Genomic DNA, 19588 nt, shown 5'->3' with positions numbered 1-19588 from the left:
AGAGGAAATAATAGGGTTAGGGGTAAAGGGAAGAGTATTATAGAATAAGGGTAAAAAAAAATTAGTTATTTTTTATCTTTTTAGTATATCTTATCGATTTATCGATAACCGAAGAGGACAAAATCGAAATCGAAATCGATAAATCGAGAAACCGATACCAAATAATCGATTCGATTAATCGATAAACCGATTCAAATGCACGTCCCTGATTATGCCCGGCGGAGAAGATACTGAGAACTAAGCGAAATTTGCACAAACTTAAAAGACAATGGAGTATCCTTATTTCCGTTTACACACTGTACAAAAACCAGGGATTCCTGACCTGTCTTGTCCACCACAATTCTGACTTTGTCTGCCATGCCAGTTCCTCTTTCACCTTTACTCTCACTGTTTTACCCCGCTGTCGTTTCTGTCCTACTGATTCCCAGTCTCCCCAATTAGGCTTCTACTGCCTACCCAAATACAGTTTTACTTTAATCTCACTCTCATTTTCATACCCTAAATATAATGTCACTGTAATGCTAGTACCGTAATGTAGCACTGTAAAACTGCAGTGAGAAACCAAAGGCAGCAATTACTTACTAGCCAAACGCCAAACTCTTTCTTCAAGATAAGGCATTTCTTTATCTTTTTCCTTTGTAAATACAACCAGAATGAGAAGTTAAAGAAAATATAGTGGGTATGGCTTGGAAATGAAGGAGCGTCAAAGGTGGCGGCCAGAAGAAGACGCACTGTTAGGAGCTTACGTGAAGCAATATGGACCTAAAGAATGGAACCTCATTTCTAAACGCATGGGTAGAACTCTTGACAGGGACCCAAAATCATGCCTTGAACGTTGGAAAAACTACTTGAAACCAGGGATAAAGAAAGGATCTTTAACCCCAGAAGAACAAAATCTTGTCATTTCTCTTCAGGCAAAGTACGGTAATAAGTGGAAGAAAATTGCAGCTGAAGTCCCTGGTCGTACTGCTAAAAGATTAGGCAAGTGGTGGGAAGTTTTCAAAGAGAAACAGCTTAAGCAGCTTCAGAAATCACAGAAACTTCAAGATTACGCTGATCCACCGTCTATTTCCGCCGTCTCCGGTGGTGGGTCGCCGGAGGGAGCAGTTTCCGGGAAGTACGATCATATTTTGGAGACTTTTGCAGAGAAGTACGTGCAGCCAAAGATATTTGCTTTTCAGCCTCCTTTGCCTTTGCCAGCTATTAATATCATGCCAAATCTTGAACCGCCACCGGTTCTGTCTTTAAACCCTGCTGCTATGAATGAACCGGTGAATTCCACCACTATTCCACCGTGGATGAACTCAGCAGCTAATGCATCATCTTCTGCTCCATCTCCTTCTGTTAGTCTCACCCTTACACCGTCTGAACCGGTGTTGCGTGTGCATGAACAGGTGCAACCGGAATATGGTTTGACAAGCCGGTTTTATCCGGTTCCGCAACTGGGCACCCTAATCCAGTACTGCAAAGAGCTGGAAGAAGGAAGACAGAACTGGGTACAGCATAAAAAGGAGGCAACTTGGAGACTGAACCGGCTGGAGCAACAGCTAGAGTCAGAGAAAGCTAGAAAAAGGAGAGAGAAAACGGAGGAAATAGAAGCAAAGAGGAGGTGTTTACGTGAAGAGGAAATGGCTTTTATTGAAAGAATGGAGAGGGAATATAAAGATCAACTCAGTGCATTACAGAGAGATGCAGAGGCTAAAGAAGCAAAGTTAATTGAAGCTTGGGGTAGTAAGCAATTGAAGTTGGCTAAACTTATTGAACAAAGTGGATTTCATAGTCATGTTAATGGGGTTGGAAATATTGTATCCCAGGACAAGCATTAGAATTTAAAGACTGGCATTACCATGTTAACCTTTTAGAAACTACTGCTAGTATCATTAGTGTGCTGTGTTATAGCTTTCATGTTCTCATCTTTGTGATCCTAAAGATGATTTTGTGGATGAAGTGTGTGTTGATGATAAAATTTGCTAATTTAGTCATGTTAAAAAGAAGTTGTGAAGGTCGTGCATTAAGTTTCTAGGTTAAGAGGTGGTTGAGCATATCATAGGATTTAGTATTAGACTGCTAGTGGTCAATGTTATATTTACATTACTCATTCGTTTTCATATTGTGGGGCCTTATTTACTAGTTATTATTTCTGCTTTCCATTTATTTACTGGTTCTTGTGATGTTGATATTATTTCTATGGGTTTTTGTTGATGGTATTGATGTATTGTCTCTTTTCGTTTTCTTAAGCCGAGGGTCCATCGGAAACAGAGGCAAGGTATGCGTACACACTAACCTCCCCGGACTCCACTTATGAGATCTTACTGGGTTGTTGTTCTTGTTGTCATGATTAAAAAGATCCTTAGTCACAACTCATATTCCTCTCAACGTCAAGTTTTCTCTTACAAAGTTTATTGGTTTGCTTATAAATAGCATGTTTTCAGGATAAAGCCTAAGTAATGAAAACTGTGCATGTGCAGCTTGAAGCTTGGAGCTCTTATGCTTGTGTTCCTTATTGATTTACATCATTTCTTTAAGGAAAATAAAAGGCTAAATGATCGGGAACTCGCAAGATTTTCTTAATGTTTGGACCAATAAAGAATAGTCATTACACTTGTATTTTGTGTAAAAAACTCCATGTATAAATAATTTATTCGGCCCACTAACTATTTTGTTTTAGAATCCTGAATCCATAGTAACATGGCGTATGTTGTAGGATCATAAAGTCAACTCTTCATATTTCACAAGCTAACAGTTTGATTAAATCAAAGTAACCATATATTATATAAACTTCAAGAAGCCCTTGCCCTAATGCCTCTCTAGTTAAGCATTTTTTAATGTATTCCTTCCTCCATCTGAAAGCTTAAAATACATCCTCTGACTTACCTCTAGCTACCCCTATGTGGTCAATTCAATAGGATTCCTCTTAATGGTTTTCCTTCTTGGTAACAGCCTTCTCTTTTCTTTTCTTCTATATTACTATTTCATTAACAAAAGAAAGCTGCCACATTCAAGACAAGCTGCTGCTAATGATCTTCCTCCAGGAAGTTTTGGGTGGCCTTTTGTGGGTGAAACGTTGGATTATTTGTCCAATGTCAAAAATGGGAGCCTAGTCAAGTTTCTAACACAAAGAAGGAGCAAATACTCTTCAAATATTTTCAGCACCTCATTGATTGGGCATCCAATGGTGATCTTATCTGGTGCCAAGGGCAACAAGTTTCTATTCTCAAATGAGAATAAGCTAGTCCAAGTCTGGTGGCCGAGTTCTATTGACAGAATATTTCCCAAGACTCATAAGAAAGCTAATCACGAGGACTTTGCAAGCACGCGCAAATTGCTATCAGCGCCTCTCAGATCAGAGTCTCTTCAAAGATTTGTAGGCGTAGCCGATGATATTTTGAGACGCCATCTTCAGACGGACTGGAATCGCCCACAAATTAAGGTTTTACCTGCAGTTAGGAAGTGCATATATTCTCATTGGACTGCAAATTATTCCTAAGCATTGATGATGCAGAGAAGGTTGAACGACTGTCTAAGTATATTGAGGATATTGCCTCTGGTGTGCTCTCTATGTCTATCAATTTACCAGGACCCACTTTCAACCGAGCTGTCCGAGCATCCAAGATAATGCGTAAGGAGGTTCAAGAAATCATCAATCAGAGGAAAAGTGAGCTATCAGAGAATAGAAATGCAGTACCAGATGACATTTTGTCTCAGATGCTCCAGGCCACAAATGAGCAAGAACAATTTCTGAACGAATCCGATATCGCTAGCTATATTGTTGGCTTACTTCACGGTGGCTATAGCACCGTTAATGCTGCAATAACCATTATAACGAAATACATGGCTGACTATCCTGATCTGTACTCTGAGGTCCTCAAAGGTATGAACATTTACTACTTTAAATCACTTGCCTAAATTTCCGTGTTAACAAATCCTCAATGGCACAGACACAAAGCTAACTAATTCCACCCGGGCATATACTTGGAGCAGAGCAAATGGCAATAGCCAACTCAAAAAGGGCAAATGATTTGCTAAATTGGGAGGATTTAAGGAAAATGAGATATTCGTGGAATGTTGCGAGTGAAGTGATGAGGCTGGTGTAGGGTCCCTAAATAAAAATAACAAATGAAAAAGAAAAAAAAACGTGATTGGATAAGAGAAAAGTAAAGGTAGGCGCCTACATTTCTGATGCAATTAATTTGCACAAGTGCAAGTTGTCAAAGCATGACATGATTGACTGAAAACAAACTTTCAAAGCATGCCATAATTGACTGAAAACAAAGAAACTTTTCCTATAAATAACAGTCTCGTTTCTTCATTTGAATCACACCAAAATAAGAGAGAAACAATAAAAGTTAGAGAGAGTAATCCACAGATTGTTGTCTGTGAGATAACTAGTGAGTGGTAGTAATATTGTAGTGAGGTGTTTTATATAAAGAGTGTTATTTCTTTCAAAGTTGTAGTAGTCTCTTGACACTAATGAATTGTAATATTATAGTGGTAATATTGCTACACTCGAATATTGTATTTTATCCCGCTAAAATATTTGGTGTCATTGTTACTCTCTTGTGTTATTATTATTTGCTGTGGATATTATTCCTGGGCGGGATTATTTATTTTATCCCAACAGCTGGCACCTCCAATACATGGACATTTAGAGAGGCTACTGAAGACATCACATATGGTGGTTACATGATCCCAAAGGGATGGAAGGTAAGCTCCTACATCAATGTTTTTCTCTTTTAGCTAGATTTTATGGTATTGATAAAGCTGAGAATTCGATTCGTGATATATGCAATTACACTGGATAGCAGATGACACCCATAGAAACCCAGACTACTTTCAGAATCCAGATAAATTTGACCCTACGAGGTTTCAAGGGAATGGACCGGCTCCTTATATGTTTGTTCCATTTGGAGGAGGGCCGCGAATGTGCCCTGAAAATGAGTATTTCCGAATGGTGGCTCTTGTTTTTATGCACAATGTAGTAACAAAGTTTAGATGGGAGAAGCTGATACCAGATGAGAAACTTGTCTTAGCTCCAACTCCAAGACCTGCTCAAGGGCTTCCTGTTCGCATTTACCCTCACAAAACCTGAGTAATATTGTACTTTACAGCTACTGCTACATTAATTAATTTGTTTGCTTTTCTTGTGTTCTTGTTGAGTTCATGTGCTTAATGCATTTCAAGAATTTCCCCTGATTGTAATGAACCAAAGACATAGCACAACTAGCAGTAGCGAAGGTCCAGGCCATCAGTCTCAATCTCTAAAGTGTAAATGGATTAACACTCTTTGTCTAAGGATGAAACTGTTTAACCCAAAAATATATCTTTCGATCAAAGCCTATTTTTAGAAGAACTCAGGTTACTAAAAATCAAGAAATTTTGTAATTTTTCAATTATATGAAAGGAAAATAACAAGAATAAGTAAAGAAATAACTGACTGCAAAGTCAATATAGAGAAACTGATTGCAAATTCTCTTCCCTTATATAGGAATTTACAAGTATAATGTTTCCTCCCTTTTATGGCCGAATCTTTATGAACATTAATGACATTAATGCACCGTTATAATTGACAATCATAACTGTTTATGCAGATTTTGTAATGGTTCCAATTCTTCTTCCTCATCCATTAGAGGTTCGTGAATCTTCCCCTTCTTACTGTCTTGATTCATTCAACCCATATTTACTAAATGATTTAGATATGAGCAACTGCATCCTTTCATCTCGTGAGTGATTTGCTCGTACCTCTTGTATCTCATGCATCTTCTAAAGCAATATTCCAGCTGTCACCTTCTTAGTGATCTACGTGTCATATTTATTTTCTACTAATACAGATAGTTCCCCCACTTGCCGAATATTCTGTAATTGAATATTTGGGAAGTGGTATGTATTTATGGCGAGAATTTTTGCTGTCGTTTCCCATGTATCATTGTGGATTCTTCAGAACCAACGCATCGTATGTCACTTCCATTTAATGCATGTGCCACGTGGCCTTTGTCGATTAGGTCTGCGACTCTTTAGCGGTTTTTAGGACTTTTTTGTAGCTACGTCAGTCATGAAGTGACTGTTTCATTATGACGTCTCCGTCATGACTCACTTTACATGATGGTTGGCTCTTTTTATAAATACCTCACGTGCCTTTAGTTTTACGAAAACCTTCAATCTACAGTATTCTTCTTTTAATCGTTCTTATTCTTCAGTGCGCATTATTTTCTTGCATCCATGTCTTCATCAAACCCCAACCCTCACAGAACAGTAATTGAAGATGAACTTCCCCCTTTAACTGCTCATGTTAGGAGTAGAAGAGGCGGTAGGTTACGTTGCTAAGGGTCTTTGTCTGTTTGGGGTTCTACTTCTCGACCCAACATTGTTACCCCTTCTTCGTCTAGGAAAAGGGCTTCTTCAACCCATAGATCTTCTACCAGAAATAGGGAATCAAGTGAGCCCCTTACCAACAGTTGATGAAATTATTCCTGCAGAATTTTCTTTCTCCATTGATCGTGAATCAATTAGAAACTAAGTTACTTCTATGACTTCCCATGATCGTGCCGATGTCTATCCTTCTTAGATTACTGATGGATTGATTTCTCTTGTGTGAAGAGAATGCTACTAGAAACCTGATTTTCCAATTTTAGTTCCTGGACCAAACCAAGGATAACTTCGTTCCTAGCTGGCTATTCTTTCGTTTACACATATCCTTTTACTTTAGGTTTCAGACCTCCTATTGACCCAGCTATCACAGAATTTTGTCGTTTCTTCAGCGTTTGCTTAGGACAAATTGGCCCTAATTGTATGAGGAGTCGTTGCATGTTTGTGATACCTATTTAATTTGGCCTCTTTACCCTTCACCTCTCAACACTTGCTTCATCTTTATTCCCCTAAGTTGTTCCATTCAGGGGTTTTTACTCTCTCTGTCAGGAGCAAAAGGGTTTTGGTTAGTCTTGAAGATGATAAGGATCGTGGTTGGTATGCCTGTTTCATTGCTGCTTCCACAAGTGATTTAGTGGGTGAGGAGAACATGCCTTTTCCGAAAAAATAGAATTTTGCACGTAAGTTTTCTTTTATATCTTTCTTCTTTTATGAGGGAGGAAGATACTGACGATCTCATGGATATTTTTTCTCTTTTTAGCAACCATGAAAGTTTTTGATGAAATACCGGACTTCCGTGCTTGGGTAGAGAAGTTGTTATCGGTTGCTCCTATGGAGAGAAGGTCTTGGAAATACCTTTCTCATAGGTTTGGCTGGAAAGTGAAAATTCATGGTATTATTCCCTTTAATTTTCTTCCTTTCTTTCGTATGTACTTGGGAATTTCTAACTTTTTTCTCTATTAGGATTTCCCATTCGAGGTGTCAATGCCGCGTCTATTACTTCATCAAGGCTTTCTTTGTCTCTTGCTCAAGAAATGATTTTGAATTCTTCATCAAAGAGAAAAGCTGAGAGAGCTCATGGCTCTGAAGGTGAAGAGGAATGAGAAGAGGGTTCCTTGGTGCGCAGGCCTCGGGCTAAGAGGCGCGTTATTTCGGATGATGAAGCCAACCCTCTCCAAATTCAGTTCTTGTGAATGAGCCTGAAAGTGTCATTTTAACGAGCTCTGATGAAGAGATGAATGATGCACCTCATGACTCTACCGATCAATTATTTTTCCGTGGGTTTGATAATGAAGATTTTGACCTTGTTTATGAAGAAGCACCTCTCGCCTCCTTTCGAGTGCCTGCTCCTATTGGTTCTCAAGTTTTTTCTCCTGTCGTTGCTACTACTACTCCTCCCGTGGATGTTTTCACTTCCTCAACTATCCCTATTGCTAACACTTCTCGTGTTGAAATTGGTTCTTCTAGTAGCAATAGGATGATGAAAATAGTTACCATTGAAGTCCCCGAGGACGGTAATCTTTTGAAAACGTCTGGTCAAGCCGATATATGGCTAAACCCTCTAATTGGCCTAGTTCAGAAGTCTAAGTTGGAAAGCCACAGTTCTTTAAGATGGATGAATGATGTTGTTCATTCATCTTTGAAGGTATAAGCCTTAGCTTTTTTTCCCTTTACTTCCATCGTGATTTTTTTAATCTTTGTTTGATAATCACTTCTTTCCTTTCTTTTATAGATCAACTTGACAGGCACAGAGCTTATGAAGAGAATTGTCAATACTGAGCAGTTGGTCAACGATTATCGTAAGGAAGCAGACAACTGGAGGGAACAGTAAGAGAGTCTTCAGTTGGAAAAAGAAGTTTTAGATGGGGAGAAGTTTGCTTCGCAACAACAAGTAGCAAGTGATGGCAGCATAATTGGCAATTGAAAAAGCCTCTTCCAGTCAAGTGGGCAAGGACAAAGACATTCTTGAGTCTTCCTTTGCAGAGCAGCTTTCTAAAGCTACCGAAGAAATTAGGAGTTTGAAATAAGTGCTTAATCAGAAAGAGTTTTATGCCGGAGAGCTTGGTCAAACGCTCACTCAGGCTCAAGAAGACCTCCGTACATGTTCAGACAAGGTCCAGTTCTTGGAGAAAACATTCGCTCCTTTGAAGGCTTCTTATGATGCTTCTTTGACTAAAAGAGAAGAGTTTGAGGCTAAAATTGAGCAATGGGAGAAAGATTACGAGGCCCTTGAAGATAAATCACCTCTTGATGTAAGCTGGGCTTTTTTGAATATGCGCCTCGAAACTTTGATGGAGGCTAGCCAGAAAGGTTTTGACTTGACTGCTGAGATTGCAAAAGCTAAGAAAATTATTGAATAAACTCAGCAACGTCAGAACTTTTCCTCCTATGAGGTCGGCATTCCCGAAGGTGATTAACTTACTCCTGGTGAAGTTGATGTTCAAGTCTCTTCTACTCAAGTTGTATCATCTCCCGTTGCTGATGATGCCTTGCTGAATTCTGCTTCTCTTGTTGCTGATAGTACTGCTTTAGATCCTGCCCCATAGTGTTCTGTGCACTTTTGTTGGGAAGTTTGTTACTTTTTTTTACTTTTGGAATAGTTGGCAAGTTTTTACCCCTGGTCTGTTCTTGGGTTTGTTATCAAAATTCATTGGTTTTAACTAAGTCTATACTTAGTTTTAGCCAGGTTCAATATATAATATTTCGTTTGAGTTTCTGTTCTACTCTTTAATTTGCATTTAAAAATGCCTTAGTATTTCGTGATTTTTGAATAGACACAAACTTTTATAATAGAGGGCCCTTTTATAAACGACACTAATGAAGAAGATGTCTCAACTTCATATTGGTGTAAACATATGAAAGAAGTAGAAAAATACATACTTCAAAGAATTTAAGGAAGTTTTGTATTTTTGAACTTTCAAATAATTCAAACAACTTTTTGTACAACATCTACAACTCTTTCATAACTGTTTTCTTTATAACATATTTCACTAAATACTAAGGTATATTTTGCAACCCATGACTAAACATTGCCTTTAACCTTAGTACTCGTAGGATCTTATAATTTATGTCCGCGAGTTTACACTTTATGAAAGCTTAATACAAAAGGTTTTTGATTCGGACTTGTTTCTTGGCTCTTGATTGGCTCTTGACTTTTGATTTTTGGGTTGATCCAGGCTTGAACTGACTTTTAGTCTTCTTTCTTCTTTGACTTGTAGTCTTTTTTGGCTGCTACCTATAATCCCCTAAGTGTTAGAGCTTTGAAGTATGAAATCTCGAGCACTTGATTATTCCTTCCATTTGGTCTATTTCCTGAAAAGGAAAATACATACGGGACTCGAAGGTATATTTTCAGATGATGACTGTTTAACCCTTTTTATTTCCATTAGAAAGGTTGTAACCCAGACCGGGGATGATTTTGCATCTCGCGTGTCTTGTAGGTCTAAAATCATCATTTGGTGTGGGCTAGCTTTGTGCCTATCATCTAAAATGATTAGTATAATTAAAAAAAATCTAAACCTTGCATAAATGATACCTGACCGGGGGTTTCTTCCTTTAGAAGTAATACTTCTTCAAATGAACAACATTCCAATTTGATGGGAGTACTTTGTCGTCCATGGTTTCTAACTCATATGCACCCTTTCCAGCAATACCTCGAATCCTGTAAGGTCCTTCCCAATTTGGACTTAATTTTTCTGCATTGGCCGCTTTTGATGATTGAAAAACTTTTTTGAGTACAAAGTCCCCAATCTTGAAGTGTCTAAGATGAGCTTTTCAATTGTAATATCGCCCAATAATTTGCTTCTGCGCTGCCATCCTTATTAGAGTTGTTTCTCTCCTTTCTTCAAAGCAAATCGAGATTTATTCGCATCTCCTCCTCATTTGATTCTTCAGTTACTTGGGTGTATCTTGTACTTGGTTCACCTATTTCAACTAGGATTAAGGCTTCAGCACTATACACAAGTGAGAATGGAGTCTCTCCCGTACTTGTTTTTGTTGTCGTCCGGTAAGCCCATAAAACTCCTGGTAATACTTCTGGCCACTTACCTTTTGACTCCTCTAACCTTTTCTTCAAGTTATTAATAACAACCTTGTTTGTAGATTCGGCTTGTCCATTAGCCACATGATGATAAGGTGTTGAAGTTATCCTTTTAATCTGCTAACTCTGAAAGAATTCTGTGATTTTTGCACCTATGAATTGCGGGCCATTATCACACACGATTTCTTTTGGAACTCCAAACCGACATATGATGTTTCGCCAAATGAAGTCCCTGACTTCTTTTTCCAGCACCTGTTTGAAGGCACCTACTTGTACCCACTTGGTAAAATAATAGGTTAGTACTAGTAAAACCCGTACCTTTCCTTTGGCTTGTGGTAGTGAACCTACGATATCCATCTTCCACTTCATAAAAGGCCATGGTGAAATAACTAGATGTAATAACTCTGCTGGGCGATGCATGTTATTACCATATCGTTGGCATTTGTCACATTTGGCCACAAAGCTTTCTGCATCTTCTTTCATTTTTGGCCAATAATATCCTGTTCTAATTAGAGTTTTACCAAAGATCTTCCTCCTGCGTGATTTTCACAGTGTCCCTCGTGTACTTTTCTCATCACATACTTTATTTGAGAAGGTTTGAGACACCTCGCTAAAGGTCCACCAAACATCTTTTGATATAGGTTGCCACGATCCAAACAATAAGGGGCAACTTTTCGTCGAAGTGCCTGAGCCTTTTTCTTATCTTCAGGTAGAATCCCGTACTACAAAAAATTAACAATCTCGTTTCTCCAATCCCAAGTTAAATTATTGAAATTTACCTCGTTTTTGTCCTAAGCGAGTGCTGAATGAAACAAATATATTACAAAAGCATTTTCTTCATTTGTCACTTCTGCAACGGATGCGAGATTAGCCAGCGCGTTTGCTTCAGCATTTTCTTCCCTAGGTATTTGCACGATTTTCCAAGATTGGAATTGTCTGATTAAGTCTGGTGCCTTTTCCAAATATTGTTGAATCCTCGCCTCTCTAGCTATATAAGTCCCATGCATTTGATTAACTACAAGTTGCGAGTCGCTCTTGATTATAATATGCACTATTCCGAGCTCTCGTGCCAATTGCAGATCTGCAATTACAACTTCATATTCTGCTTCATTGTTAGTAATGGGATGACACTTTATTGCCTGCCTTATAGTTTCTCCGGAATGTGGGATTTGAACAATGCCCAAACCCCTTTAACATTCGAGGAGCCATAAGTAAATAAGGTTCATGTACCCGGATTAGACCCGTTGAATACCTGTAGTTCCTTTTCTGCTTCTGGTACTATTCCTGGGCTGAAGTCTACCATGAAATCTACTCAAACCTGTGATTTTATCGCAGTTCTAGCTTGATATGTGATATCATATTCACTTAGTTCTATAGCCCACTTGACTAATCTACTTGATAGTTCTTGCTTACGCAATATATTTCTTAAGGGGTAAGCGGTCACTACAGAGATAGGGTGACATTGAAAATAAGGCCTCAAATTTCTAGATGTCATGATTAGTGCTAAAACAAGTTTTTCTAAATGAGGATATCAAATTTTAGCATCCAACACTTCACTTTGGAGATTGTTTACCTTTGTTTTCTCGAACTAACACTGCACTTACCACCATTTTTGACACAGCGAGATAGATGAGTAGCCTTTCTTCATCCTTCGGCTTAGCCAACAACGGCGGTTTTGACAAGTACGTTTATTTTTGAGTGCTTGTCGGCATTCCTCAGTCCACTCAAATTGGCTTTGCTTTTTCAACACTAAAAAGAACTTAAAACTCTTTTTCGAAGATTTAGAAATAAATCTTTGCAATGCTGCTATCCTACATGTCAACCTCTGTACCTCTTTTTTGCTTGTAAGTATGTCCGGTATTTCTTTAATGGCTTTAATATGTGCTGGTTTTATTTCAATTCCTCAGTTAGAAACAAGGAAACCTAAAAATTTACCTGAAGACACACCAAATGCACACTTTTCGGGATTTAACTTCATATTGAATTTGCGGACAATCTGAAATGTATCTGACAAATGTTGGATGTGATCCCCCGCCTACGTTGACTTGACTAGCATGTCATCAATGTGGTGTTTTCCAAGTGTTCTTGTAACATTTTTGTTACCAACCTCTATTACATGGATCCAACATTCTTTAGGTCGAAAAGCATGACTTTATAACAGTAAGTCCCCCTGTCTGTAATAAATGAAGTTTTTCCTCATCTAAAGAATCCGTTTTTACCTGATTATATCCTGAATAAGCATCTAAAAAACTCAACAATTTATGTCCTGCAGTAGTATCAATTAGTTGATCTATGTGCGGAAAAGGAAAAGAATCTTTAGGGCAAGCTTTATTCAAGTCAGTATAGTCTACACAAACCCGCCATTTCCCTTTTTTGGCACCACTACAGTGTTAGCTAGCCAATTAGGATATTTACCTCTCGGATGGACCCGATTTTTAAAAGCTTTTGTACCTCATCCTGAATCACCTGGTTTTTGAAGGATCCTTGCTTCTTTTTCTTCTGTTTGGCAGGTGGATATGTTGGATCTTCATTTAGTTGATAGGTCATCACCTTCTGTGGTATACCTGTCAAATCTGAATGCGACCAAGTAAAGCAGTCCGCGTTAGCTTTTAAGAATTCAATTAACTTACCTTTCATCTCTGCGCTCAGGTTGGTTCCGATGTGAGCTTTTCTATTCGGCCAATGTATAAACAACACCACTACTTTGAGTTCTTCAATTGTTGTTTTGATGTTTTCGTTCACTTCTGGCTCTTGAATGTTATTGGGCCTTGAGTCTACTTCCGTTTTCCCATCTCCAGTTGAGGTTTGTGTTGATAAATCCCCAACTGAATTCTGTAATTGCTATATTTTGGTCTGAAACATCGTTCTTTACGCTTGAATCCGCCACTGAATTGATACTTCTAGAAGCTTGCTGATCACCACGGATTTGTCTAATTCCCCATTGTGAAGGGAACTTAATAACCTGATGTAAAGTAGACGGAACAACATCCATATCATGAATCCAAGGTCCGTCGATAATCATATTATACGCCATGTCCGTATCTATCACTTGAAATTTCGTATCTTTGATTACTCCTTATGCGAATGTGGTGAGCACTATTTCCCCATTTGTAATAACGCTCGAATTGTCAAATCTAGATAAGATACGTGCTTTGGGTACCAATTTATCATCGGCTTGCATCTCGTCTACCACTCTTAAAAGAATGATATTTATAGAGCTACCTGGATCAATCAAAACTCATTTCACATTAGTATCATGTACAAATAAAGATATTACCAGTGCATTATTGTGAGGGATCGTCACGCCATCTGTATCTGCATCATCAAACGTTATGCTATCTTCTTCCAAAACTTGGCGAACTCGCTTTCCGTGGGTAACTGTGACTTTTGATGTCTTTTTTGTAGCCATATATGTCACACCATTGACCCCTCTCCTCTGTTTATCATATTAACCGTTCTTTTTGATGACGAGGTTTTGGTGGCTCTTGTCTATTCTTCATATACGCTTGCTTACCCATCTATGTAAACAAATCGGTTAAATAACCTTGTTTTAACAAGTGTTATATTTCACCTTGTAGCAATCTGAAATCTACTGTTTTATAACCGTGATCACTATGAAACTCGCACCAGAATCTGGGTTTCTTCTGCTAGGGTTCGATCTCATTTTTTTGGCCACCGCACCTTATCTCCCATACTCTTTAGAATAGCTACCAACTCAAAAGTGCTAATATTGAAACTATAATCACCAATTTTTGCCTTTGTATTAACATTGCTATCCCGCGTATCCCGCATCTCTATCCTTTGATCTAGAACCGTACCTTGGATTCTCGTGTTTAGAATGTGAATGCCTTCCTGCTGGTCCCATGTAAGGTTCATACCTGTTCTTACCGAGCCTTTTTGTTAGTTTCTAGTCTCCTCGAACTTGTTCTTTCATCTCCCCGTGATAGAGTGATAGTATCTTCTTCTATCCGCAGCTTCAAGCTATACCTGTTGTAAACATCATTCCAAGTTGTAGCAGGGAAATCTCGTAAGCTTTCTTTGAGTCTCTTCGTGGATTCTGAGCTTTTTTCATTTAAGTTACTTGCAAACGCCATGACCACCCAATTATCAGGTATACGTGGTAACATCATTCTTTCACGCTGAAATCTATTCACAAATTCCCTGAGTAGCTCCGTATCTCCTTGTTTTATTTTGAAAATGACTTCCATCCTCTTTTCAAATTTTTGAGCTCCCGAGTGTGCTTTTATAAATGAATCTGCAAGCTCAACAAAAGAATCAATAGAATTTTCCGATAAAAGAGAATACCATGTTAGTGCTCCTATTGTGAGGGTTTCGCCAAATGTTTTGACCAGCACCGACTCAATTTCTTGCTTGGTTAAATCGTTGCCTTTCACTCCAATTGTAAATGTAGTTACATGATCTCTAGGTCGGTTATTCCACCATACTTCGAAATATCGGGCATCTTAAACTTTTACGGAATCGGCAAGGGAGCGACACTTGGCTTCCAGGGCTGTTGAGAATATTTATCAATTTCCACTCCTTTAATCATAGGTGGCACACCAGGTATCCACTCTATACGATCATTCTGCTCCTCGATCTGCTTCTGCAAAGTTAGTACTAAACTTTGTAAATCAGAATTATTTGGGGTACTTGACCTTCCATTGCGAGATTCGCTGGGAGTTCCTCCACTGCCTGAATTAGCAAGTCCCGAGCGTGGGTTCTTTATGGTTGCGGTGTTGTTTGGTGGTGGAGTTTGTGGTACAGTTGGTAACCCACTAACGAAAGCTTGAAGAGCATTGTTGATGTGTTCCGCAATTACCTGTTTCAATTCATCTTCATTAGTTTGATTGTCCCCTTGTTGATTATTCGTATGTGATGCTGATTTTTGAGGTGACCCATCTTGGGAGTGTTGAGGAGAATTTTGAGGTGATAGGATTAGAGTTTCATTCTCTTGTTGATTATGTTGGTTCAGGTGGTTTTGTTGGTTGTTGTCATTGGCAATCGACATGATTATTTGATAGAAAAATAAATTTGGAAAGCGAAAAGATTATCAGATTCCCGGTAACGAAACCAATTTGTTTAACCAAAAAATGTATCTTTCGATCAAAGCCTATTTTTTGAAGAACCCGGGTTACTGATAACCAAGAAATTTCGTACTTTCTCAATTATATGAAAGGAAAAAAACAAAAATAAGTAAGGAAATAACGGATTGCAATGTCAACATAGAGAAAAGCAGAAAAGTAAAGTGTATATATTTCAATATTGTCTCAGATGTCTTTACAAATGAAATTCTCTTCCCTTATATACAAATGAAATTCTCCTTTTAATGGCCGAATCATTATGAACATTAATGACATTAATGAACTGTTATAATTGACAATCGTAACGGTTTATGGAGATTCTGAAGCGGCTCCAATTCTTCTTCCTCATTTATTAGAGGTTCATGAATTCTCTCCTTCTTACTGTCTTGATTCATTCAACCCATATTTACTGAATGATTTAGATACGAGCAACTGCATCACTTCATCTCGTGAGTGATTTGCTCGTACCTCTTGTATCTCATGCATCTCCTAATGCAATATTCCAGCTGTCACCTTCTTAGTGATTCACGTATTATGCCTTGTCAGCCACACATAATCCCGCGTGTCATATTTATTTTCTACCTATATAAAAACTACTGGTGATGCCACGAGAAGACCTAGCATATGATATTATATCAATCTAAAAATTATTCAAATAAAATCACTATGGATTACGCTACAAGAGTACTTGGAATAAAAAGGTTTGTGCACTCTTGGTGCAAATTGTGCAAATAAAAACTACTGGAGATACCACTCTTGGTACAAGTTGTGCAGTTCCTATTACTCCATATATTTAAAAAGGTTTGACATTATTTTTTTATTAGCCCGTTTCAAAAAGATTGACATCTTTCAATATTTCCGTAATAAGAACCATTTATAGCCATACAAGTGATATGACAGGTTTTAGACCACAATGTTTAACCAAAAAATAGATTTTTCAGTCAAAGTCTATATTAAACGGGTTACTGATGACCAAGTTTTACTTCACTTTCACAATAATATTTAGGAAAATAATAAAAACAATAGAGAATATTGACAAAGAGAAATAAGGAATGAGACGATAATCAAATCCTAAAATCAAGGCTGAAAGCATTGATAAAGCAGAGAAGTATAAAATGTATTTCAATAGTACTTGGAATCTGTCCTTATAAATAAAATTATGTATTCTTATATAGGAGTGAACATTCATAACGGTTTTCTCACATAATTTGAATTCTTTATGGGCATTAATTGTATTGACTGCCCATTACCACAGATAGCCGTAACTTGCATATTTATTGCTATAAATGCCTTATAACTATTCCGATTCCCCTTCCTTATTTACTTCTGGTTCATGTATCTTTCCTTCTTTTTTATCCTTATTCATTCTGACCTCGCCTCTTCTTTGACAACTGTCAGGCCATGTTCCCTTCTCTGTACTGTCTCGTGGGTCTTTCTCACGTGCCTTTTTCGTTCAATTAATTCTATTAATTGAGAATGCCACTTGTCATTATATCACTGCTCCATGCGTCATGCTTCGTCAGCATACTAACATTCCATGTGTAATACCTTTTTTCCACCAATACAGATAGTCCCTCCACTTTCTGAATATTCTCAACTGAGTATCCGGGAAGTGGAAAGCTTTTATGGCGGGAATTCTCTACTGTCGTTTTTCGAATGTTATCATGTCTTCTTCAGAATCGTTGCAACATGCATCATATCCATTTAATGTCCATGCTACGTGGCTTCTAATGATTGGCTCTGCAGTTTTTAGTGCTTTTTAGGGGTTTTCTGCGGCTGCATCAGTCAAGAAGTGATGGTTCCATTATGACGCTTCATAATGACCATCTTTAACAATGGTCATGTCTCCTTATAAATTTCTTCATTCTTTTTTGATTTCTTAGAGTTTTCCTTCTTCAGTATCCATTATCTTATTCCTTCTTTGCATTTTCTGCATCTTTCTTCTATATTTCTTTGGACAATCATGTCTTCCCCAGATCCTCGTAAGGTTGTGATTGTTAATGAGTTTGTTCCTTCTAATGCTCCCATTAAAAGTAGGAGGGGTGGTAGGCTTCGAAGTCTTGGTTCAATATCTAACTGTGGTTCTTCATCTCAGAGTAGTGCTACTAAGCCATTTTCTTCTAGGCCTATGGCTCCTTTAACCACTAGATCTTCTAGGAATAGAGATTTAGCTAATCCTGTACGTGAACCCACAGTTGCAGAGATTGTTCCTCAAGAATTTTCTTTTGTAACTAATCGTGAAACCATAAGGAACCAAGTTTCTTCCATGGCCTCCCTCAATTCTGCTGACCTTTACCCGAGTTTGATCACTACTGGTCTTCTTTCCCTGGTTCGAAGAGAGTGTCACTGGAAACAAGATTTCCTAGTTTTAGTTCCTGGTACCAACCAGAGAATTACTTCCTATCATGCTTGTTTTTCTTTTGTCTATACCTACCCCTTCACTTTCGGGTTCAAACCTCCTATTGATCCAAAAATCCTTGAATTCTACCGTTATTTCAACATGTGCCATGGCCAGATTGGACCCATAGTATGGAGGGTTGTTGCATGCCTTCGTTATTTAGTAGAACTAGTTTCCTTGCGTTTTACCTTTCGGCACTTGCTTCACCTATACTCCTCCAAACTATTTCACGAAGGTGTGTTACTCTCATGGCTAGAAGTAAAAGAGTTTTGGTTAGCACTGAAGATGATAGGGACTGTGGCTGGTATGCTTGTTTTGTTGCTGCTTCTACTAGTGGATTAGTGGGCAAAGAAAACATGTCTTTCCTAGAGAAATGGAACTTTTCACGTAAGCTTTCTCCTTCTTTTTTTAAATATCTCAAAAGGCTTCATTGTAATCAAATACCCAATTTTTCTACAACCATGGAAGTTTTTGATGAAATTTCCAACTTTACCTGATGCTACTCCTGTTGTTACTCCCGTGGTTGCGTCCACTTCATCTGCTATTCTCGTGGCTGCCTCCCATGTAAAGACTGGACCTTCTAGCAACATGATGATAATGAAAAGAGTTGTTGTTGAGGTTCCTAAAGGTGGGAACTTACTAAGAAAATTTGGTCAAGCTGATGCGTGGTTGAAGCCTCTGCTAGGCCCCGTAGAGAATAAGAAGTTAGAAAACCATAGCTCACTGACTTTAATGAATGATATCGTTCATTTTTCAATGAAGGTACAAGCTTAATTATATTTCCTTTCTTTTCTCTTTCTCAATCATAACTCTTCCTGTTTTTTTGCAGATCAACTTGATTGGCACAAAGCTTATTGAAAGAGTTTCTCAGGCGGAGCAGCAAGTTATAGATTTTCGCATCAAAGCTGACAATTGGAAGGATCAATTCGAAGGTCTTCAATTGGAAAAAGAGGTTCTGGCAGAAGAAAAGAATGCTTTGGAGCAACAAATGAGGGTGATTGCTGCTGAATTAGCAATTGAAAAAACTTCTTCTAGCCAGGTTGGAAAGGACAAGGATATACTTGAGTCCTTTTTTGTTGAACAACTTTCCAAGGAAACTGAAGAGATAAGGAGTTTAAAGGAACTTCTTAATCAAAAAGAGGTTTATGAGGGAGAATTGGTTTAAACACTTACTCAAGCTCAGGTTAATCTCAGTGCCTCTACTGATAAGATTCAATTCTTGGAAAGTTTTCTCGCTCCTTTAAATATAGCTTACAATGCCTCTGAAGTAGAAAAAAAGAGCTAAGAGCTGAGATTGACTAGTATGAGAAGGATTATGAGATTCTCGAGGATAAACTATCATTGGATGTGAGCTGGGCTTTCTTAAACACTTGCCTCGAGACTCTAATTGAAGCCAACCAGGAGGGATTTAACCTTAATGCTGAGATTGCTAAGGCTAAAGAAGCAATTAATAAAACTCAGCAATGTCAAAGCTTTTTCTCACCTGAAGACGAAGGTTTTGAGGGTGATGGAAATGGATTTGTTCCCGGTGAGGCTGATGTTCAATCCTCTTCTTCTCAAGTTAATTCTTCTTCTCCCGTTGATGATTCTCCTTAGTTTTTTCCTACTTTTTTGTTTATATTTGCTTAACTTAACAACTTTTTGGAAGTTTGTTGTTTTTGGGAAGGTTATTTTTTTGGTTATCCCTATCTTCGTTTTGGGGTTTAA

General features: G+C 38.1%; 3 protein-coding genes across 7 annotated transcripts; all 3 read left to right on the top strand.

Moving 5' to 3' along the window:
- The first annotated feature begins 542 nt into the window (after positions 1-542).
- LOC107767574 (transcription factor AS1-like) lies at positions 543-1969 on the top strand. The gene has a single exon (XM_016586613.2). It carries the CDS (start codon positions 693-695, stop codon positions 1824-1826), a length of 1134 nt encoding a protein of 377 aa, XP_016442099.1. The 5' UTR covers positions 543-692; the 3' UTR covers positions 1827-1969.
- A 948-nt stretch (positions 1970-2917) lies between these two features.
- Positions 2918-3487, top strand: LOC107767578 (dammarenediol 12-hydroxylase-like). Its single transcript, XM_016586619.2, has one exon. The coding sequence runs from the start codon at positions 2918-2920 to the stop codon at positions 3485-3487; it is 570 nt and encodes a 189-aa protein (XP_016442105.2).
- Positions 3488-4270: 783 nt separating this feature from the next.
- On the top strand, positions 4271-19187 carry LOC107767575 (uncharacterized). Of its 5 annotated transcripts, none has more exons than XM_075249897.1 (6): positions 4271-4704; positions 5589-5629; positions 6913-7043; positions 7124-7255; positions 7327-8008; positions 8096-9070. In XM_075249897.1, exons 5-6 carry the CDS (start codon positions 7598-7600, stop codon positions 8192-8194), a joined length of 510 nt encoding a protein of 169 aa, XP_075105998.1. In that variant the 5' UTR covers positions 4271-4704; positions 5589-5629; positions 6913-7043; positions 7124-7255; positions 7327-7597; the 3' UTR covers positions 8195-9070. The 5 variants fall into 5 exon arrangements, 3 of the variants coding, with proteins under 3 accessions (XP_075105998.1, XP_075105997.1, XP_016442101.1); XM_075249896.1 differs by having other exon boundaries at positions 4318-4704; positions 6891-7043; XM_016586615.2 differs by lacking the exons at positions 6913-7043; positions 7124-7255; positions 7327-8008; positions 8096-9070 and adding an exon at positions 18711-19187 and having other exon boundaries at positions 4318-4704.
- Positions 19188-19588: the final 401 nt, after the last annotated feature.

The sequence above is a fragment of the Nicotiana tabacum genome, chromosome 3 (genome assembly GCF_000715075.1).
Source record: "Nicotiana tabacum cultivar K326 chromosome 3, ASM71507v2, whole genome shotgun sequence".
NCBI classification, from domain to species: domain Eukaryota; kingdom Viridiplantae; phylum Streptophyta; class Magnoliopsida; order Solanales; family Solanaceae; genus Nicotiana; species Nicotiana tabacum.
This window is presented reverse-complemented; position numbering and strand designations above follow the sequence as displayed.